Source organism: Prunus mume, linkage group LG2, assembly GCF_029339155.1.
Source record: "Prunus mume cultivar Tortuosa linkage group LG2, ASM2933915v1, whole genome shotgun sequence".
NCBI lineage: Eukaryota > Viridiplantae > Streptophyta > Magnoliopsida > Rosales > Rosaceae > Prunus > Prunus mume.
The window spans coordinates 23,496,590-23,519,329 of NC_142699.1; the positions used below are offsets into that span (position 1 = coordinate 23,496,590).

Here is a 22,740-nt window from a genome sequence, read left to right on the forward strand (position 1 = left end):
CTCCCTCCCCGCACAGTAATTAGAATATTACTTTGCAAAAATAAAATAAAAAGTTTGAGTTTGATTATCAAAAGCTTTCCCAACATTTTTTCTTTGGTCAAATTTAAATTAGTAAACTACTTAATTGACTGAGTTTAAGACCTTTTGTGGAAAAGTTATTACTTAATTACAAAGATTTCATATTCAGAGGGGGCTGTGTAATTTCTACTTGTGGGAGTGAGTGATCTACAACGCATAAGGATAAGAAATACAACAAACAAGTACAATGAGATGAACAAAAAGCATAAAAAAACTGCTTCAATTGAACAAGAGTCTCCCATGCACAGCTTCATTCATTCATTCTTGCCAGTTTCCAAAAACAGCTTTCATTGTCACAAGCTTGATCCCTCTCACCCATAACTGAGCCATTTCAATCCCACTTTCACACACAAAATGCAGCTCCTTGTTCTTTGTGGTCACCACATGGAAGAGTCCAGGCTCATCAGTATCGAATTTCCTCCTACGATTCCATCGAAACGAATCACTAGCCCCAACCTCGGCCTTTTTGCAAATCACCTTTCTCTTACTTGACTTCCCCCACTGCAAAATCCCAACACTCCCCACCATTTTCAAGACTTTTCTATGGGGAGCTCCTTTGCCGCACTTTGTGTGCTTCTTCACATGAGTTCCACCCAACACAAGTTTTCTTGCAAGCTCATCCAATATCACATTCTCTGCATCCTTCCCAGTTCCACTTTTCCTTGCAAGCAAAAGTGCCGTCTCATGTCTTGCATTCACAATGTCACATCTAGCCTCGAAAGAAATCAAAAGCCCGCAGACCATAGCATGGCCTCCTCTTGCTGCTAACATCAATGGAGTATATCCATCAGCATCAGGAGCATTGATATCTTGCCCTCTGATTATCAATGTATGAACAAAATCAAAGTCTCCATGCTGTGCTGCCTGGTGTAGAGTGTAAAACGCAACTGGACTATCAAATTTCTTTCGAGTTGCATGTTTAACCATTAATTTTTCAAATTCTGCACCGTTTTGATTTATTTCTAATAGTTCCTTTATGTTCTGACCATGTTTGTTCTCTAGGTTCATGTCAGCCCCAGCATGGATAAGCAATTTGAAAGCTTCCAGGTAATCACCTGCTCCAGCTATCATGACAGCTGAGTTTCCATTCTCATCTTGCTCATCGAGATCAATGTCTGCTCCCTCAATCAGTTTCTTCAAAGCCTCAACATCATTTGCTCGAGTCACAAACATTAGAGGAGAGAATATTGATGTATTGCTTGATTGAACATCCTTCCCAGATCGAATCACGTCTAAAACTGCTTGTCGGAAGCCAAGAGCCCACCTAGCTGACTCTGCAATTGAGCTTGCACTATGACCAGAAGAATTGACCAGGCCAAAATCAGCACCATGTGCAGCCAAAATTTTGAGGCATTCCTGATGCTTATATCTAGCACAGATCATTAGTGCAGTTTCTCCCGATCCTGTTTGAGAGTTTACATCACAGCCATCATTAATCAGTCGTTGCAGAACCGCAGGTAATCCAAGCCGTGAAGCCAAGTGAATGGGGCAGTCAGTTTTTGAAATTGTCGTCTTAATCGGAACTTCCACATCCGCGCCACAATTCAAAAGCACATCTACTGCTCTTTCATTGTTACATAAGATGGCATGGTGAATGAGAGTCCTCCCAAAGTGAGGAATGTTAGGGGAGAGGTGTTGCAAGAGCAAGCGCAAGATAGCACCACTGGCTTCAAAGTACTCCACAGCACACCAGGTCACACTGTAAGGCTCAGCTAGTCCTGCACCCACCCGAAATTCTTCCCCGGTACTTACATCCCAGGACCAGCCCCCCAGACTCACTTTTATATCTGTTCTGACTCCAGCCTGCTATTTTGTTGCAAACATACATAACATTAGATATAAATGCATAAACAACCTCTGCTCCACCTTACAGTTTGCTTCATAGTAAAAGGTATGCATAGTATACCACGTGGAGGGTCAGTGCTAACCTGCAACAAGAGTCTGACAACAGAAATCTGCCGGCTAACAACGGCAGCAACAAGCGCATTACAGTGAACATTGGTGTATAGAGATGGGCTACAAGATTGAAGCAGCGCTCGATCAGTTGCGTCGGCATCCACCCCACACTGCCACCAATCAATAGCATCACTGTCATCAAACAAAATTATAGGTTCAACCAATTACAGAAGACACATTTTCATGATGGTAAGTTGGCAACCTTGCTTTGCTTATACTTCACAGCTATATAATGTTGTTGACATAATTTAAGGGTCATGTTTTAGGCAATCTGTAGACTGAGATTATTTCAAGTTAAACCATAGTGGATTTCAAATTAGTCTATCATGTTCAAGAGTTACCTTGATGAGCGTGTCAACTACATGGACAAAGCCTCTGCAGCAAGCAGATACAAGAGCGTGTATTGCAGCTTGAGGGCGGATCAAATCGGATCCCATGAGCATCTCGGCAGGCCTAGCCCTGCCCAAGTAGCTTGCCTCCAACAAAGCCTCCTCACATGCCTGCTGAGATGCCCCGCCATTGATAAGCACCTCCAGTATCTCCAAGTGGTCTTCTCTTACTGCTGCTGTTGTTGCATAGCCTCGAAACAGTTTTTGATTCACATTGGCTCCATAACCCTGTCACATGAAATGATAAAAAAAGAAAAGAAAAAAAAAGAAAAAGTCATTTCCATTGCTGATTTAGCTAAAAAAGAAAACACAGGTACAAATGATCAAAGATAACCCCGAGCGGGATTAATCTCACCCTCCGAGTGTGGGGACACACCGTAGTATTTACCAAAAAATAAAAAATAAGATGCAATTGAATTCATTGAACCTCATAAATGCTCGATTTTCCTCAACCTCGCGTCAGTTACAGTATATACTATGATTTCAAAATAGCAAGACCAAAAATAATTAATATTAATAATAATAATCTGACACGTCAGCATGAATGTCTAAACAAAACAAGCACCATGATGCAATTTCACATCAATTTTCCCTCATTTTCCCAAGAAACAAACACAAAATACCAATTTTTTTTTTAAATATTCACAACGGTCTAAATGAAAATTAAAAAAAATGATATTGATGGCGTTACCAGGAGCTTCCTAACAAGCGTCAAATTTCCAGAATGAGCGGCGAGGAACAAAGCAGTGACCTGCGTCTTGAACTCCTCGTACTCGACACGAACCTCGTGCGCCGACTCGCCCTGCACCACAATCTCTGTCTTCTTCGACTTCAAGCACACTGTCCCGACGAAGTTCACGTCCACGAAAGGATCGCCCAAACACTCGCACGCCGACTTCAAATCGCTGTCGTGCGAAGCGTCCACCAGGCGCTGCGAAACCTCGGCCTCGTAGTCGACCGGAAACACGTGCGCTTTGCCGGAGAGGGTTACCGCGCTCGAGTTTCGAAACACCGTCATTGGCGAAACGTTTCGTCGAATGGAAACCTCTGAAAGAGCTTCGTGGTTGGCTGGCTGGCCGGCTGGCTTTTGTGATTGTGCGTTTGCAGAGATGACTCTGTTTTGCTTGTTCAGTGTGTTGGGCTTTTGGCGTCAGAGAGAAGCTTGAGAGAGAGAGAGGGAAGACATTTGTTTGCTTGGGGGGTTGTGTAGAAGTAGAAATGTGAGCTAAATATATTTGACGTTGACTTGGTCAGAAATCAAATTGTTGTACAAGTATTTTGTTTTTGTTTTTGTTTTTTACAATGGGTTCACTGTGGGCCCCACTAATTGTGTTAAGCTAATATCAGGCCTACAAATCTTTTTAGTTTCTATCGTTTGGATTTGGGATTTGTCATTTTCTTTCTCTCTTTTGTTTTTTTGACACAATATTAGTGGCATAATTACTAGAATTTAATGGGTGAGATGATTTGTGTTTGTATTTAATCTGTTTTAGAAAAATATTATGCGTATTCCATATAATGAATGCATTTTATGAAAATGAAAAATCAAGTAGATTTAAATGAGGTGTTATGTATAGAGAAAAAGTTAAGCATATTATGATAGAGAAAATCAAAACAAAGGATCTGAATCTAATTTTTAAATCATACAAAAATGTGTTGGTATTATTATTATTATTTAAGGAGGATGAAAAAGTGATTAGTATAAAGCTTACGATTATTTTTTGTTTTGTTGAAAGTTAGGTAAAATGAATATTATAAAAATAAATAATTGACGCTTGATCAATAAAAGAGAAAGAAATTTGGCAACCAAAAACAGAAAGAAAGAAAGAAAGAAAGAAGGAAAAAGTGTTCCTTACAAATATGGAATTATAATCACCTAATCCGATTAAAATTTATGTGTATATCCAATGAACCAGATGATTAGATTTCATATATATATATATATATAAACTGATGTCTTTGTAGGCGTTACATGTGCTCTAAAATCATTTCCATTTGAACTGACTTAAAATTTGGAAATGATTTATCCAGATTCAGCCGTCAAACCAAATTCTAACTAACCAAAATTGTATTGCTTAATCGAAATGGTTTTGCAACTGGCCGAGCACAAAAAATATAAAAAAAAACATTTTTCTGATATCGTTTGAGAGAAAAATGCAGAAGTATGAATCATAAAAGCACTTATGAGAGAAGAGTTTCTTATCAAAGCAGTTCCACACGAACTTTAAGAGAAGTATTTTTTATCATAGTAATTCCAAACAAACTCTAAGTCATGCTCATGGATGTAGACTCTAATGTAAACTAAATAAAAAGTGATTATCGATACAGCCAAAGATTAGTTCTTATTTTTAACGACATAAGATCCCTTGGACTTTGCTTGTCCCACATACACATAGCGTTCAACAACTTCAACTCATCTACTGCCGGATTTAGCCTGCATTTCATGTCCTCTTGGAGTCACAATAACTCACCATTATAACATTATTGCTAACATTTTTATTTATTATATGCAATGTGGATGTTGCTTACTTGTTTTGTTTGCGCAAATCCCTATCTATCCACACAAAGTCATAACATTGGTGGCCTGCCGCTCAACCCTAATTTCTTTATTGCAGTACGTTTAATTTAGAAACAAAGGATGGCTGTGGATGGCTGCCTACTCTAATACGTACACTTGACTATGGAAAAGGGGTGTCAGCAAGTCAGCATTTCCACCTTGACAAAAGACATGAAAACCGGATGGGCTACATTGGGCAAGTTAGCATGTTGCCATGGCATGGCAGCAATATTAATTTTTCCTTTATTCCAAACAGAACTTAAACAAAAAAGATTAATCTTAAAGGTTCGTTTTGGTACTTTTAGAGTCAGTAAAATCAGGGAACCGCATTTTTGTATCATATTTCAATTTCAGGTGATGCAACAAGTGATACGTTCAAACAACATTCAGAACAATTTCACATTTTAATAAACATGATATGTACATATCAACTTACAATCATATAGATATTAGGTTAAGTAGCAGATGTGTATATTTTGACATGTACACCACCTTACCAAATTACATATCATAAAAAATGAAGGCTTTGTTTAGGAAAATTTCCAGCAAAATAATGCTCATATGGAATATAGGTGTCAAACAAGTGGTACAGGGTTGACCTGACCCGTTTAGAGTCGGCCCATTTAATAAACCGATCATGTCAAGTCCGTCCATTTAGGAAAATCACCAATCTTAGGTCATGCTTGTATCGGGCCACTAAACGGGACGAGATGAGCCCACGTCAAATTTGACTTATGTGTTGCTTCTTTTTTATCACTTCATTTAAAATGTTTTATTATTATTTATAATTATGTATATACAAACAATTTTATTATTTGTTGAAAACAGAAGCCAATAACATTATTCAATCTCACCATAAACGGTGGAACTTATATCCAGCTACCCGCGGAGCCGCTAGTCGATTATGCATGCCTGCACTGGCTATACCGGTGTGACCCTGCCATTAACGGCTTCTCTTTGATTGCAACATTTTGCATGGTGCTGCTGTTTTGGGGAAGGGGTCCTCATTGTTAGTTTTCACATGCCATTCATATTCCTCACCTAGGGAGGTATGTTGTTCGTGTGGATATCTTATTGGTTTATCCTTGGGGGATTCTTGGTCCATTGTTGGTGGCTAGTTATGAGTGCGTCGTACAACTCCTTTCTGGTACTTTCTTGTTGCCATTCGGCTCTTACTACCAGAGAAGTGGAGTGCCATTACTGCTTGCTTCACCACCACCTTACCAAACTACATGTCATTAAAAATGAAGGCTTTGTTTAGGGGAGTCTTGGACCAAATAATGCTAGTATGGAATAGAGGTGTCAAACAAGTCTTGACGGGCCAAGCTATTTAGAGTCGTCGTATTTAATAAACAGACCCGTTCATTCATGAAAATCTCCAATTTCGGCCCTGAGTGGGCTCGGGCCGTACTCGTGTCAAACCACTAAATGGGCTGAGATGTTCCCACTCCAAATTTGACTTATGTATTGCATTTTTTTTTGTGTGTGTAATTTCTTTTACCATGTCATTTAAACCCAAGACCCTAGTGGCTTATGCATGAGAGAGAGAGAGAGAGAGAGAGAGAGAGAGAAGCTGACATGCAACCACTAATGCTCAGGCTTTATCACTCAGTTTTCAAGGCTAATAATTTTTTTCTTCACAGTTCCAGTATGATAGTGGGTTGTTGTCAAAACATCCATGGAAGAAATAAAAAAAAATCACTCAAACACTTGAGTTTAGTATATAAATTTTACCTGCCCGACTTTCGAATTTTGAAATCGCCACTGGGCTCAACTTCTATATATCTCTCTATTGGCCAAGATACTCGAGGCCAACAACTAAACCCATAATTTCTTACAAATTGAAAACCCAACCCAAAATTTCATGATAAAAAAGACGTCGAGAAGTAGGTCCAAATCATGACCGTTGATCGGTGGACACAACTGAAACAGCAGAGCATCTCTACGTGTAATATCAGCTCATCACAAACGCTCACTCAATCTCAGCCGTTCATCGCCGACGTCATTAAATCGTTTTGACCATTTTGTTCGGATGGTCCATTTTGCATATCAAGGTTCGTGAACTGGAGCTCTCTCCATTTCCCACCTGAGCATTCTCTCTCTTTCTCTCTCTCAGTCTCGTTCTCGTTGATTGCCTGATTCGGCCACGCATCGAGGTTCATCTGCCGCAGTTCTTGCCATGGTAAGCAATCAATTTCTCTATCCGCCCACATCTTTTGTTGAATTTTATTTTTGAGGCTTAACATTCACTGCCCTAGGTTTCACTCTGATTCAAGCTCATTTTCATGTTTCTATCAATCCATATTTGTTTTGTATATTATTTTATTCGGAAATGTGTTCTTTAGTAGATCTTCTGTGGGTTTTTCTTCTTTTCCTCGATTTGCTATCTGATTGGTAACAGGGAAAATTGAGCAAAGGAGCTGGGAAAGGGCGAGAAAATTTAATTATGAACGGGTTTTTAAGGTATTTAATACCTGTTGGAGCTCTCCTTAGCTAAGCCCATCTTTTAATTAGGCTTGATTGAAGAAAGGTTTTGACTTTAGGTTCCAAATTGGTTGTGGGTCTTTCAGTCGACATCTTTATCATCCCCATTATCACCATTTTCTTTTTGTCTTAAAGGTGCTTTGAAATATAGTGGTGATTAGGGAATCACCTTAGGCTTCTTGGATTAATCCAATTTTTGTCTTGGGTGAGTTTTGTGTGAAACTATCTCCCAGGTCAAACGCATGTAGTTTGGTGTAGAGATAAATAATAGGGAACACAGAGATAGGTAAGATAATTCTAGAAATGCTGAATCGAAGATGTACAAGCCACATTTCAATCTTGTAGTGCGTGTGCTCGTATTGCCATCTTCATTAAATAAAGAATCTATGATAAAATAAATGTTGCGCGTAGGCCACATTTTATCGTAATATTAATGTTTCATTATGGTTGCTGTGCTGTAATTTGATGTTGGATTTTTTTGTCCATGTTTTTTGGAAGTTGTTTCATGTGAACTGTAGTTTTATTTTGATTGTTAACTCTGAAGAATACATGTTAGAGACACAGTTCACTATGGGTAAATTAACTGATCTGACTTCTTTATTGTTAATTCATAGGCACCCATCAAGGGTATTCTTTCTCTGCCGAGAGCAGCTTTAGCTCGTCATCATGGTGAGAAGTGGGGCCTAGGGTTGAGATCATTCAGCACTCAGGGTGCAACAACTGCTAATACTCCTCAACCTCCACCACCTCCCCCACCTCCAGAGAAAACCCATTTTGGTGGTTTGAAAGATGAAGACCGAATTTTTACCAACTTATATGGGTTGCATGACCCATTTCTCAAAGGTGCCATGAAACGAGGTGACTGGCACAGAACCAAAGACATAGTTATTAAAGGTGCTGATTGGATTGTCAATGAAATGAAGAAGTCTGGCCTCCGTGGACGTGGTGGTGCTGGTTTCCCATCTGGCCTCAAATGGTCTTTTATGCCAAAAGTATCTGATGGACGTCCTTCCTATCTTGTTGTCAATGCTGATGAAAGTGAACCTGGAACCTGTAAGGACAGGGAAATTATGCGCCATGATCCACACAAACTTTTAGAGGGTTGCCTGATTGCTGGCGTTGGGATGAGGGCCAGTGCTGCTTACATCTACATAAGAGGTGAATATGTGAATGAACGGATCAACCTCGAAAAGGCCAGAAAAGAAGCCTATGAAGCTGGGTTACTGGGCAAAAATGCATGTGGATCTGGTTATGATTTTGATGTTCATATCCACTTTGGTGCTGGTGCTTATATTTGTGGTGAAGAAACAGCGCTTCTGGAGAGCCTTGAAGGGAAACAGGGGAAGCCACGATTGAAGCCTCCTTTCCCTGCTAATGCAGGGTTATATGGCTGCCCCACCACTGTTACAAATGTGGAAACGGTGGCTGTTTCTCCCACCATTTTAAGGCGTGGACCAGAGTGGTTTGCCAGTTTTGGGAGAAAGAACAATGCAGGGACAAAATTGTTTTGTATTTCAGGACATGTGAACAAGCCTTGCACAGTTGAAGAGGAGATGAGCATACCCTTGAAAGAGTTATTAGAGAGGCACTGTGGAGGTGTGAGGGGTGGATGGGACAACTTGCTTGCAGTAATTCCAGGTGGTTCATCTGTTCCACTACTTACCAAGGATATATGTAATGATGTATTGATGGATTTTGATGCCCTGAAGGCTGTCCAGTCAGGATTGGGGACTGCAGCTGTTATTGTGATGGATAAATCAACTGACATTGTGGATGCAATTGCGAGGCTTTCTTACTTCTACAAGCACGAGAGTTGTGGGCAGTGCACACCATGTAGGGAAGGGACAGGATGGCTTTGGATGATCATGGAAAGAATGAAAGTCGGGAATGCAAAGTTGGAAGAGATTGACATGCTTCAGGAGGTGACCAAGCAGATTGAGGGGCACACAATCTGTGCTTTGGGGGATGCTGCTGCCTGGCCTGTGCAAGGTCTAATAAGGCATTTCAGGCCAGAGCTTGAGAGGAGGATCAGGGAGCGGGCGGAGCGGGAATTGCTGGAGGCAGCTGCTTGAGTGCTTCTCTCAGGTTGCTTCTTGTATCTATTCTGCATTCATTTCTTCATTCAATTTCCAAAAGTAAGAAACTTAAGGAGAAAAACTATACAAATAACTTCCACTTGCTGTACTTTGGAATATATTTGTTATTTTGTTGTAAGACCACCCATCAGGTGGCCTGATCTGGTTTTCTGAACCTATACACATATGTGGGTTCTCTTGGATTTAAGGAAAGAAAAGTAAAACATTAGAAGGATGTCTTATATGTTCATGTTCAGCAGTAAACTTGCTACACTGTAGTCTTTTCTGTTCTTCGTTCACTGGTTGACTGGATATATTACTTGGGAGATATCCTATGTTCTACCTTCTAACTAAGATAGTGAATTGCGGAGATCTCAATTGGCAATTTTGACGTTAATATGATCAAGTTAAGAACACTCAGAAAGATAAGTAGAAGATTAACTAGCGTTGCTGCTTCTATGTCCAGTGGACTTGATGCATCCGTCATTGTCATCTGAGTAAATTTAGATGTCATTGACAGAACTTTTCAGTGTATGTGGGGGGTAAATGTTTTCTTCTTTGATACATGAGATCACTAGGTTGCTGTCGGCTAACCCTTTGATATTTTTCTGTGGGCTAAAGCATTTATCACTTGGTCTAATAAAGGATTTTTCTGCTTTGTAGGTTAAAGCTTGTATTGGTGGAAATCATGGAATAAAATAAAATATGTACCCCAGATTTCGGGAGGATAGGTTACTCAGGCGGCAGCTGGTGGTCCAGCTGCTCGTGTTTGTTTTTAAGCTATATCAACTCTATGACCTCACTGTCCCGGAGAAACACTGATTCATTGTGGAAGTGTCTGGGCAGGATATTTATGTTGTGGTGTTTCCAGATCATATTTTCCTTACACAGTTGGAATTTTGTTAATAAATTTTGTTTTTCTTTCCCTGTTTTATGTAATGAGATTAATAAAGCACTTAGGGTAGAGTGTATAGATGGGATTGTCAACGTTTTTCTGGGTAGAGTGTATAGATGGGATTGTCAACGTTTTTCTACTGCAGCTTGAGATGATTGACCTAAAATACAGATTCATACACACACGCAATAAGCTAATGGGTGTAAACCGTGTAATTACTAATTATCACAAAGTCGAGCTTTCGGCCTTGACGGCCGTTACAGTTCTGGTCGTTGAATTGAGAAGATTGGGCTAAGGACTAGCCCAAACTCTGAGGTTCTCATGATCCCCGGCAATGTTTCATGCGTCAAACCCATTAGTCAACAGCATTCAAGAATTTCTTGACCAAAAAAATAAAGAAAAACATTCAAGAATTCACAGTAGTTGATATCTTAAGCATCCAAAATCTCCATTATCAACCCCTGGAATTTTTACCAACTACCATTTTAATCATGTTGAAATGGATGTTTTCCTACCGTTTGATAAAGAGAGAAAAACTTGATATTGATGCTTCAACCTCCCGAGTCCCGACTATACGCCATACTAGAAAACAACTCATTTAATTATAAATAATAATAAAAACGTGAGTTATAAAAGGAACAACGACGCCAAGAAATATGAACAAATTAAAATGAAACTGGTGACTCGTGCCACCATTCTAACTTGTTAGCCTTGTGTTACAATCAAAGATCAACAGATCTCGAATTCGAACAATATTATTGCCTCTGTGCCACAATCTAAAGAGAAGTTATGATTGAAGGTTTTCTAAGAACTTGTTAACTTTGTGGTACAACCAAAGGTCAGGTATTGAGTTCGATTGGCATCGAATCGGCGTAGTTTAGCCGAAAGTGAAGTGAGGCTTTACCAATTTTTTGCTTAACGGGCCAATAAATTAAGGGTACAAAGAAGATGCAGAGCCCAATAGAATGATTCAACCTGTTAGCGGGCAAAAAGAAAGGGCCCAGATCTACTTAAGCGAGAGCGACAGTTGCTTCCCCCAAAACGCGGTTATCATATATCATCCTCTTTCCTTTTCCGAACGACTTTTTATTTCCTCTTTCGTATTCTCACGCACGCACATTTTCAATTTTTCTCATTTTGACGCAACGTAGAAAAGTGAAGCAGAGACACAGAGGAAAGAAGAAGCAGTGGCCAGAACAACAGAGTCTCGTGCTTTTCTTCATTCTCTCCCACATTCCTCTCTCTCTCTCTCTCTCTCTCTCTCTCTCTCTCTCTCCGTTAACTCATTGTAAGTTCGCTCACATTTCTTTGATTCTTCCAAGCTCCGATCTTCGTTGAAGTGGCTGCAATTCCAATTGCTTGTCATTGTCTTCTTCACTCTGATTCCGATCTAATTATGAGTTCCATTTCTCTGTATCAATATTTGGACGAATAAGTCAACATTTTTTGTTTTTTGGTTGATTCACTGCTGCTGTTCTGATCACCCTTTTTGTCCGTTTCAATTTTGGCTTGTTTTGTTCGTATTTTCAAAGAACAGGTAGGCCAGAGGTTTTGTCACCGTGCGTTTGAGGCTTTTGTCAGCATTTGTTTATCAAAAGCAGCTGAATGAGTGGGGTGGGTGATTGCCCAAAAATTATTAAACCTCCCCACGTTCTATCTTGTACTCATTTTGTCTCTCATGGTCAAAATTATCTGCCCATTATTTTTCTTTTGCGTTTTGTTTGTTGTTTATTGAAATTCATCACTGTGCATTGAATCTTATTATTAAATTAAATTCATAGAATAGAGTTGAGAATTTGAAAATGTTTTTTTCTTAGTCTTTCTTTGTTCCCCTTTTATCTGATTCTGTGAAGTGTATCTATGTAAGAAGGTTTCATGGATGTAGAAGCATTGTAACTGGTCCTACCCATCAAGAGCTTTCCTGGCACTTCTCATAACAATGGTTCTGGGGATAAGAACAAAGAGCAGGAAGAGCACAGCTGTTCAGGTTGATTACCTTATCCATGTGCTGGAGATTAAACCATGGCCCTCATCTCAGGCTTTGAGATCTGTACAGTCTGTGTTGCTTCAATGGGAAAATGGTGATCAAGTTTCTGGATCCTTTACTTGTAACGTTGGAGATGGGAAGATCGAATTCGGCGAGTCTTTCACCCTTCCAGTCACTTTGTACAGGGAGAAATCAAGAAAAAGCACTGTACGTGATACTTACCAGAAGAACAACTTGGAATTTTACTTGTATGAACCTCGAAAAGACAAGGCAGTGAAAGGTCAACTGTTGGCATCAGCCGTGATAAATCTTGCAGATTATGGGATCATCATAGAAACCAGAAATGTGAGCACTCCATTGAACTGGAAGAAAAGCTTTAAGAGTTCCGCTCAACCGGTTCTTTATGTTAATGTTCAGCCATGTGTTAAACCTAGCTCCAGCTTGTCACCAAAGGGCAGCTTGTCCAGAGAAGTGTCTCTGGAGAATGATGGAACTCAATCTGTTCCAGAGTCCATGAATGATGGCAATGATGAGATTGCCTCATTTACTGATGATGATGAAGATGATGATGATGGTGTTTCCTCACATTCATCACATACTGTAACCTCCTCTGCTTTTGAGAAAACAGTCAGTTCATTACCAAGCAGCAGTGAAAAGGTATGTGGAGCTAATTTAATAAGTTTTCCTTTTTAGATTAACTTCTGTGCTTTTCTGCTCTTATAATTTTGAAAATTCCTGTGAAAGTCCTTACTCTGTGATTAGTGGTACAGAATATGATATATATATTTCTTTTTTTGTATGATTTCTCCAGTTTAAATATCCTTGCATCTAATTTATTATGTAGAAATAGGCTTATCGAATTTAATTTAATTGCAGATCCATGGCCGTACAATGAACAAACTACGTACTTTAACTTAAGATCTTCAAATACAATATCTGAGAATCCAAATCATCTGCTCATGAGTACTAGCATCATCATAATTTTCATACTCATTTGCATAGGTATGTCCAAAGAAAACTACATAATGATGTGGTTGCAATCATCCAGCCGGTTTACTTTAATATCTGGGCTACTTCTGCATCAATCAAATGGTGGACCATTATTGCAGATCATTTACTGCACTACAACAATTTCTGATACCATGATTGTGTTTGATCTGATGGGTTGCTTATCTTTGTCTAAGCGAATTCATTTGTGTATCTTCAGATTGTTTAACAGCCATATATAACTAATTGCAGAATGAATCAGAATCAACAACTGATAGCACTAGACGGCTTTATGGGGAGCCTGCCGTTGAGTCAATAGCAATATCTGCAAGCACAGGGGCAACTCCAGTGGCTAAAGCATTCAAAAACCAAAATGGAAGTTCATCTCCATCATCGTCAATAGGCTCTTCCTCCATTCTGCTGAACCCTGCAAATGATCCTGCTTCTTTGCCTAACGTTCCAAGGGAGAGCTCAATGCCAACCCTGAAAAAATCTCTCACTCCCTCTGTTCAATCATCTTCTTCATCCTTTGGCCACCAAGAAAGCCATCAAAAATCTGGTAACCACAATATTAAGGACAACAGAATTCACAAAACTCTTTCTAACAGCAGTGCCAGAATGCATGAAAATTCTCAAGTGGTTAATATTGTCAGTAACCATGCTACTGAAGGTGCATCCTCAAGCACGCCTATTCAGGAGGACACAGACTCAGTATTTGCAAGCAATGCAGATTCGCAAGCTAATCGAGAGGATGGTCATCTCCTAAAGGTGAAAGAATATTCATTTGATGACAAATTATCTTCCAGATTTTCACAAGACGCTACCAGAAAGCAAGTCAGGTTAAAGAGTGAAACTTTTACAATCGGCAGGAATACTGTTGGAGTGCAGGGCAGTAAGGTTAAAAGTAATGAATTAAAGCATGTAAAGTCTTTGCAGTTACCTTTTGTCTCAGCTCAGAACAATAGACTTCCAAGCAATAATGAGTTTGTCGAGAAGTTAAAGGAAGCTGATATTCCTGAAGATGTTCATGTTTGTGGTATGATTAGTGGAACAAGTGAAAGAGAAGAAACAACGACCAGATTTTCTGATAGTAAAGTTGACTTGGAGTCCACAATTGAATTGCTTAAGGAAGAATTGAGAGAAGCTGCTGCTGTTGAGGTTGGCCTTTACTCAGTTGCCGCTGAGCATGGGAGCTCTGCAAATAAGATTCATGCTCCTGCTCGAAGACTGTCTAGATTCTATTTAAATGCTTGCAAAGCGAGCTCTCAAGCTAAGAAGGGAAACGCAGCAAGAGCTGCTATTACTGGGTTGATTTTGGTGTCTAAAGCATGTGGAAATGATGTTCCAAGGTACTTGAAGCTAAATAAATGGAAGATCAATAATATACTGGCTATGCCTCATCGTAAAACTAATGATGTTCTAATATGCAAATCAGAGTAACCAGAATCCCTAGTAATAAGTGATCCAGAGGATACTTGACTGTCTGTTTTGGGATACAAATGACACATGAAATGGATCAGGATGCACCATAAACTGATTGGCTACATATAGTATCTTTGTCCCTATGGGCCATATATATTTTTCCCTTTTCTTTTTCCCTTAATGATCCAAATCATTTAATATGATGAGTTCTAAAAGGATGTTAAAATACTTCTCTTTTAGTTTGACAGTTTATTGTATGTGTTGTTGCCAATAAACAGGTTGACATTCTGGTTGTCGAATTCAATTGTGTTGAGAGGTATCATCAGCCAGACCTTAGGGAAACCACAAATTTCTGCTCGACCCCGGACTAAAATTAATGCTGGGGGGCTTTTATCAGCAAAGAATGGGTTTCCTCCTCACAAGGAAGAGAATGATAGGACTCTTGAAAGTTTTGATAATTGGGAAGATCCACAGATATTTATGGCCACTTTGGAAAAGTTTGAAGGTTGGATCTTCTCCCGAATTGTTGAGTCTGTATGGTGGCAGGTAAATCCATATTGTTTTCTGTTTTCTTCATTATTGTCATCATCATCTTTTTTCATTCTTTCAATACTGAGCTCTATCTACAGGAAGTTTAGATCCGAAAGTCCTTGCTATTCATGTCTGATATTGTATCTTGTTTTCCCTTCTCCAGAATATGACTCCATATATGCAGTCAGCAGCTGCCAAGGGCTCAAGCTCAAGGAAAACCTATGGAAGGAAGTATGGTTTGGGTGGTCATGAGCAGGGTAATTTTTCTATGGAGCTGTGGAAAAAGGCTTTCAAAGATGCCTGTGAAAGGCTTTGTCCTGCAAGAGCTGGTGGACATGAGTGTGGTTGCTTGCCTCTGCTGGCTCGTTTGGTATGTTTATGCATTACCATCCCTTCCTCAATGTGCACATTGAGCATTTCACTTCACCTGGAAACCCCTAAAGGTTAACATAAGAATATTGGAGCTCAACTCAGTGCACATGCTATAGGTAGCCCGAGCTATACCACCAATGTTTTAAAGAAAACATATCTAGTGTTTTATTTTATGTGTCCAACTTCCAGTAGATTCCAATACTACATTAGAGTGAGCTTTTACTATTTCAGCATGTTTCCATATGTCATTTAAAGATCTGTTGCATGATTTTGCTACTTTCGTCAAAATTTATGCATACTTGTAAATGCATGGTTTTTCAGGTAATGGAGCAGTTAGTGGATAGATTGGATGTGGCTATGTTCAATGCTATTCTTCGTGAAAATGCTGAAGAGATGCCCACAGATCCTGTGTCTGACCCCATAAGTGATTCCAAGGTTCTCCCTATTCCAGCTGGAAAGTCAAGCTTTGGGGCTGGAGCACAGCTAAAAAACGCGGTAAGTGTGACACCTAACCGTGTGAGGTAATTAGTTACAATTTTTTTTTTTGGGCCAGTAAATAGTCACGTATTCTTTTATGTATGAATAACTAGCAGTCTTGCACTCATTGATAAAAGGACTCTGCTTGTCTTCATATCCCCAGATTGGAAGCTGGTCTCGATGGCTTACTGATCTATTTGGTATAGATGATAGTGATGCTCCTGATGATGTACTGAACTCAGTGATCAAAAGCGACTAAACTGTGAAACATCCTTTAAAGCTTTCCGTCTTCTTAATGCTTTGAGTGATCTGATGATGCTTCCATTTGATATGCTTGCAGATAAATCCACCAGAAAAGAAGTAAGCACTGGGTTTGTGTACACCCCCACCCCAAAAGTTAAAATAAAGAAATCAACTGAGTTTATAATAACTCCCTGCCATTTTGTAATGATCACTGTTTCATTTATTATCTGCAGGTATGCCCTACATTTGGTGCACCACTGATCAAGAGGGTTCTTTACAATTTTGTTTCAGACGAGTTTTGCCCAGACCCAATTCCTGAAGCAGTTTTTGAGGCTCTTGATTATGAGGTAACCTAGAGGCCCTCTACTATCTCTGCAAAAAACTATTCAGCTTATATACTGCACTGCATTCCTGTTTGAATGGTGTAAGACTGATTTGCTCTGATTGATTGTTTTATTACTTTAACTGGCTATTCTCTGGAAACAAGAATCATGGAACTTGGGGTGGAAGCCCTCGTCTTTGTGGGCTTCAATTTGCATTAATCTATTTCACTTTTTATTTATTCAGGAGAATTTAGAAGCTGAAGTAGAGTCTGCTTCAAGTTTCCCATGTGCTGCAAATCCTACAGTCTATTCACCACCTCCAGCTGCTTCACTAATAGGCATTATAGGAGAGGTGGGAAGTCCAACTCTCTTGAGGAGTGGGTCATCAGTGGTTAAGAAATCATACACTAGTGATGATGAGCTTGATGAGTTGGATTCACCGATGACTGCAATCATCATAGACAATTCCCCGGTTTCTCCCAGTTCGTTGACAGCCAACTCAGTGCTGAAGTCGAAGGGTGGTCGAAAAGTTGTCAGATATCAACTCCTCCGTGAAGTTTGGAAGGATAGTGAATGATCTTCTCTTTCGTGTATGCATTTGGCGTACTTGGGGTGGGTTGTTCAGTGGTCTCTTTACTTTTCACTCTTGTACAGATTTGAGTTTGTTGTATACAACCACATGAATATTAGGGAAGTTTGTTCCAGAGGCATGGAGGCCTATTAATGTTTGAATAATGGAAGCCTTAATTTTATTTTTATGCATCCACCTAATCTAAACTGGGCAGATGCTATAAACAAAGCATGAGACACAAATTTTTTGAGGATCTTGTTTTGTGATAGTGCCCATTTCTCGAAACATTAGCTACTATAAGCAAAGAACAGGAATACAATTCAAGATGCTGAATATGACTACAGAGGCTACAGCCCCATGTATCTCTGTTCATCTTTGTTTGTACCTGCAAATAGCCACAGGGAAAAGTTATGAGACACCAAGCTAGTATTCCATAAATACGTTAGTCTGTTCATCAATTCAGGGAAATCTTTGGAATTTAGAGATATTAAGAGGCTAAAACAAGAACTATGAATGACGCCAAAAGATGAGAAGGAAACCACACACAACTAGAATATATTTTGCCAGGAAACAGATAGTAGGGAACCAAGAAATCTTACAACTTGGACTGTGCACCAGTAGCCGAACCACGCATTGTGTCGTAGTGTCCATAACCATGATATAGTACACGGATAGGGTTATCCTTACCGTACTCTTGACCATATTCAGCTATGATTTTCAGGCTACCAGAATCGCTGTCCCGCATATAAACTGTAATCGGCACCCTAGCAATGGAAAGTTATATAATAAGATAAACCTTTTGATCATTGGCAGTCTAAGTGCTTCTAAATCTTAAGCAACATAAATATATCTCTCTAACCACGAAAGGAAGATGTTAAGATCAGAGGATTACTTTAGGACATGTGAGGACATAAGCAATTCAGGTTCGCCTCCCCAAATGTGCGGTTGTCGCATCTGTACAACATACGTTTCAAAATCATCTTCAAGAAACCTGCCAATAAATTAAAAATATAAGCATTTGATTGGAAAATGAGTATAAGAAGCACAATCTGTCTCTTAGTTAGGTGCCTTTTCTACCAACTATATATAAATGAAGCAAAAGCATCATATAAAACAGGGATCCTTCAGAAGTTTACCATTCGGTGTCTGCCCTCCTTTTAATGAACTCATCTGCTACCTGTTCATACACATAATGTTTTACGTAGGAAATCCTCTGACTAAATAAAAGGAAACAATTTTTTTGGAAAAAGTAAAAGAAAAAGGAACAATTGACACAAAAAAGTACAGGGTTATTTTAAGAGAAAATTTTAATACAAGTGGTATAAAATTGAGTTCATTCTGTACTTTCGCTCTAAGCTCATCTGCGAGTTCTCTCTGAAGAGCGTCGCTTGGAGATGGCTTCCCTGCTCTTAGACAAGCACCTTGAACCACAGACCGGAACAAACATCTTCCATCTCCAGGTATGCCTGTACAAAGCAAGCATCAAGTAATTCAGTCGGTTTATAAGATCAGTGCAGCACCAACAATTACATCCCGAAAAAAGAAAGAAAAAATTTAAAAGAACCACAAAAAAGGCCCTCAGAAAGTTCTGAAACGCCATCAGTTTGAAACTTAAAAGTAGGTGATATCACAAACACACATTTGCAAATAGTATTACGGCATCAAGAATAAAATTACAAAATTATATAAGAAAAGGAGAAAAAGAAGAAGAAAGAAATAACAAACCAACCTTGGTTGTAATCCATATTATTCCATAATAATGATGAACAACAGATGGAGGGAAACTTAAATTAAATCGAAGAGAGACAAAGACCATGAAGAAAAGCATATAAGATAGTACAAGGCATTCATCTAAGTATTGATTAAGCTAGGAATAACCAAAAACCTTTATTCTTAACTTCGAAAAAAACAAACAAAACAATTCTTTGTAGAAAAAAAAAATAAAAATTTGTTACCAAGCAAATTTTCCCGTTTCGGCATCGGTTGAATTCAGAATTAAGCAGTCGAGAGAATGAGAAAAAAACACGAACTTGCTTGAGATACTCTCTAATGCCACTTATGAAAGAACAAAATGATGTACCTGCTTCTTGATTTTGATGTGCAATTGAATTTTCACCGTTGAACACAAGTGATGAAGACAGCACCACCTCCCCAGTCCACAGCTTTTCCTTTCAACCATCAAAGGAATCGAATTGGATACTTTGCTTTAATAAGTTTAAAAGTTTCAACCACCAACGGCTAGGATCCGTTACGCGCGCCCTATATCAAAGCTCGCCGTGCTTGCTAATCTTCGGACGGTGCTTGCAAATACATACTTAACACGTGTCGGCAACCCAGAGAACTCTCCCGCTGAATTGAATAGGACCCGTCCATTTCCAACTGGCGGTGCGCCGAAAAAGAAACTGCGCCCTTCCAAACATTTATTTGGATTTTACTATTATCAGGTGCCATCAAATTAGAGCCCGACACTTCTCTTTGACATAAATATGAGACCAAATCCTTGACCATTTTTTCAAGAATATGGATTCCCGGGCATCCTTGGCGTCCAAGGTTCACACAATTTCTCTTCTCACAAATATTTTAGACTTTGTATTTTATTTTGTTGATATAGGCGATATCTTTATTACTTTAAATTAATCTAAATTTATAATTTTCAGCATATTTGGTTTCAAATTTCATGTTATGTTTTCTCTGAATAAATAAATTTCTCAGGAATCAACAATTGGAATCAAAATGATCAATGCAAGACGGCGCCCGTTGCACACATGTGCGGTTTCAATCTTAGTGATATCTCACAGAGCCTTCACCATAGCCCAAGGTTTCAATGGACCCTTAGGCTTCATAGTAAAATTTGCAGCCAGAGTGGCCACATTGGGCGGACCCTTGGCCTATGTCTTGCAATACCAATGGATCACCATGGCAATCCTCTCCTTTATCGACAATCGAATTTTAGCTCTTGAAGACATGGTCGAGAGATTCTACCCTCCATCCCACATTGTGTTTAATAGGATCGACGATCTGGTTAGGGTCACCGAAACCCTACCTGGAAAATTTGATAATGTCATCAGCAAAATCCCCGCTTGCGTCAGCCATGTTTCGTTTTTGGATTGGACATTGGTTCGTGCTATTTCATCGCTGAATTTTGTGGTGGCTACATTATTGAGTTATTGGAGAATGTCGAAGGGTACAAAGGAGAAGGAGACTAAGGTTGATACAAGCAGCAAAGTTGAACGCAACAATGAACCGGGTTTTGTTCATGAAGCAGACCGGCCTAAAGAACCCTTAACCCCAAGTAATAATAATAAATGTGCAGGTGGTGATCAGATTGATAAGGATAATATTATGTCTCCTCATCACGTAGGTGTTACCAAGGGTGCTACTTACAAGGAAGTACTTCTACAGAAGGCAACAAATAAGGCAGGGGTTGAAAAAAGAGAAGAGAAAAATATTAATAACGAGGAAGAAGTGGAGAGCTCAATTGCTGATGATGATGATGAAAGTGAAACCAATTCTAAGGATGATGGGCTCCTAGAATTGTTCGAATCGGCATGGCTTATGACGTCGCCCGGAAGAAATGCAAGTAGAAACTACACGCCGCGCTCTCTTTCATTCACTTATTAACAAAACTATAGCAAACAATTCACCACTCTTTTTCATGAATAACACATTTTATAAAAGAAAACTTCAACAAAATATGCTATTCTGGGAAGAGGGCATTTATACATTTTTGCTAGTTTTGTTAATGAAAAGACAATAAATGTATTATGTTTTAGAACTTAGTGAATTTGTAAATACAAAAATGGCAGTGTGATTTGGGCGCAGCCAAAATGTAATTGTGTATATAAACCTTGGAAGTGAGTAGGATTTGCTTGTTTTAAGTAGAGAATTGAATCAGTTGGTTCTGTAATCTTTACTGAAAAATGTTGGCGTGACTTGTGAAATATTGACTTACTTTCTTTTCACACCAAGAATTCCTATTATAATTGTAATTGATTTACTTTAATTCATGATTTCCTATTGTAAATAGAAATATGAATTTATTATTTACTTGCTTATTAAAGTTCCGTTGTATTATAAATATAATCTCCTACAAGGAGAAGAATACACAGAAAATTCCCACAAACAAATATTCTCATATTAAGTTTCATATTTTAGTATGGTATCAGAGCGGATCTTGGAATTGCTGACTTTAGTTTCAAACCCCCGCTGCCGCTATGGGGGTTGATGATTTTTTCAACCTTCATGGAGATAGCACCATCGACTCCTTTCATTCTCAACCAATCATAGCCTAGTTGAGTGCCTAGGTGGCTCAGCTCCTACAGATGCAGACTTTGACCCCGAACTCGATCCTGAATTAGGATTCTATTTTGATGACCTCGAACCCGATTCTGAATTAGGATCCTATTTTGACAACCCCGACTACGACGATAACGACCCCGACCCCGACTCCGATGACAAACTCGACCCGAATTTGTCTCTGATTGAACCTAGATCTCGACTTCGATTCGACTCAAGCCCCACTCGGCTCAGATCCCGATCCTGATTCCTATTAAACCTATATCCTATGTATTTTCCGCTGCACAGATTATGACTTCTCCACTAACGATCCTGACACATGGACGAGATTACACATATTGTGGTGATCCAAGACATACTTGTGAGACTTCTTTTAAATTGCATGGCTACCCAAAATGGTGGGCTACTCTCAAAGATCGAACATAACGCGATACGACTAGTAATGATACTAGTTATGGATTCCATACTTTTGATAAGAGTGATTCCACGAGCTGGATAATTGATTCCGGTGCAACTGATCATATGATGTTTGATCCTGATGATTTTCTTAATACTACACAACCCCAACAAACTTGTATTGCTAACGCCAATGAAGTTACTTATCCTGCGACAGAGGTTGACACTGTTGCACTCTCATCCTTTCTCTCACTGTCTAATACTTTACTTGTTCCATTTTTATCCAATGAATTGATTTTGTTAGTTAGTTTACTGAACAATTGAATTGTTGTGTATTTATTTACACGAGTTTTTGTTTACTTCATGATATCACACTAAGGAGATTCTTGGTCGTGGTACTAAAAGAGGGGGGCTATATTATGTAGATAACTTCAGTCCCGACATGGCTAATAGTGTGACACATCCCTCTGATAGTAAACAAAAACAAATCTTGTTGTGGCATTGTCGATTAGAACATCCATCTTTTAGTTATATGAAGTATCTTATACCAAATTTATTCTCAGGTTTCAAGGACTCTAACTTCACATGTGGCACTTGTATTTTGGCCAAGAGTCACCGTGTTCCCTATCCGTTGAGTACGAACAAATGTACTACTTCGTTTACGTTAATTCATTCTGATGTCTGAGGACCTTCACCTATCA

The 22,740-nt window shown here is 39.2% G+C and overlaps 5 protein-coding genes across 10 annotated transcripts; 3 read left to right on the plus strand and 2 right to left on the minus strand.

The window, feature by feature from the left end:
• Nucleotides 1-129: 129 nt before the first annotated feature.
• On the minus strand, nucleotides 130-3,609 carry LOC103322013 (uncharacterized). Of its 2 annotated transcripts, none has more exons than XM_089044369.1 (4): nucleotides 3,115-3,609; nucleotides 2,376-2,651; nucleotides 2,007-2,144; nucleotides 130-1,881 (listed from the first exon to the last, which is right to left on the minus strand). In XM_089044369.1, exons 1-4 carry the CDS (start codon nucleotides 3,439-3,441, stop codon nucleotides 337-339), a joined length of 2,286 nt encoding a protein of 761 aa, XP_088900495.1. In that variant the 5' UTR covers nucleotides 3,442-3,609; the 3' UTR covers nucleotides 130-336. The 2 variants fall into 2 exon arrangements, with proteins under 2 accessions (XP_088900495.1, XP_088900494.1); XM_089044368.1 differs by having other exon boundaries at nucleotides 130-1,884.
• A 3,394-nt stretch (nucleotides 3,610-7,003) lies between these two features.
• CI51 (51 kDa subunit of complex I) lies at nucleotides 7,004-10,464 on the plus strand. The gene is made up of 3 exons (XM_008223837.3): nucleotides 7,004-7,162; nucleotides 8,079-9,549; nucleotides 10,203-10,464. The coding sequence occupies exons 1-2, from the start codon at nucleotides 7,160-7,162 to the stop codon at nucleotides 9,534-9,536; spliced, it is 1,461 nt and encodes a 486-aa protein (XP_008222059.1). The 5' UTR covers nucleotides 7,004-7,159; the 3' UTR covers nucleotides 9,537-9,549; nucleotides 10,203-10,464.
• Nucleotides 10,465-11,512: 1,048 nt separating this feature from the next.
• On the plus strand, nucleotides 11,513-17,538 carry LOC103321987 (uncharacterized). The gene is given in 10 exon segments (XM_008223842.3): nucleotides 11,513-11,722; nucleotides 11,972-13,078; nucleotides 13,661-14,757; nucleotides 15,109-15,376; nucleotides 15,525-15,731; nucleotides 16,055-16,228; nucleotides 16,374-16,437; nucleotides 16,440-16,570; nucleotides 16,687-16,800; nucleotides 17,021-17,538. Coding segments are annotated over 9 exon segments (3,093 nt in total). The 5' UTR covers nucleotides 11,513-11,722; nucleotides 11,972-12,373; the 3' UTR covers nucleotides 17,354-17,538.
• On the minus strand, nucleotides 17,503-19,437 carry LOC103321986 (OVARIAN TUMOR DOMAIN-containing deubiquitinating enzyme 4-like). 5 transcript variants are annotated; one of them, XM_008223841.3, is made up of 6 exons: nucleotides 19,303-19,437; nucleotides 18,692-18,813; nucleotides 18,484-18,524; nucleotides 18,240-18,338; nucleotides 17,947-18,111; nucleotides 17,503-17,732 (listed from the first exon to the last, which is right to left on the minus strand). In XM_008223841.3, the coding sequence occupies exons 1-6, from the start codon at nucleotides 19,325-19,327 to the stop codon at nucleotides 17,717-17,719; spliced, it is 468 nt and encodes a 155-aa protein (XP_008222063.2). In that variant the 5' UTR covers nucleotides 19,328-19,437; the 3' UTR covers nucleotides 17,503-17,716. The 5 variants fall into 5 exon arrangements, with proteins under 5 accessions (XP_008222063.2, XP_008222061.2, XP_088901378.1 ...); XM_008223839.3 differs by having other exon boundaries at nucleotides 18,662-18,813; XM_089045252.1 differs by lacking the exon at nucleotides 19,303-19,437 and adding an exon at nucleotides 19,077-19,252 and having other exon boundaries at nucleotides 18,662-18,813.
• Nucleotides 19,438-19,534: 97 nt separating this feature from the next.
• Nucleotides 19,535-21,334, plus strand: LOC103321988 (uncharacterized). Its single transcript, XM_008223844.3, has 2 exons — nucleotides 19,535-19,897; nucleotides 20,060-21,334. The coding sequence occupies exons 1-2, from the start codon at nucleotides 19,868-19,870 to the stop codon at nucleotides 20,966-20,968; spliced, it is 939 nt and encodes a 312-aa protein (XP_008222066.3). The 5' UTR covers nucleotides 19,535-19,867; the 3' UTR covers nucleotides 20,969-21,334.
• The last annotated feature ends 1,406 nt before the right edge of the window (nucleotides 21,335-22,740 follow it).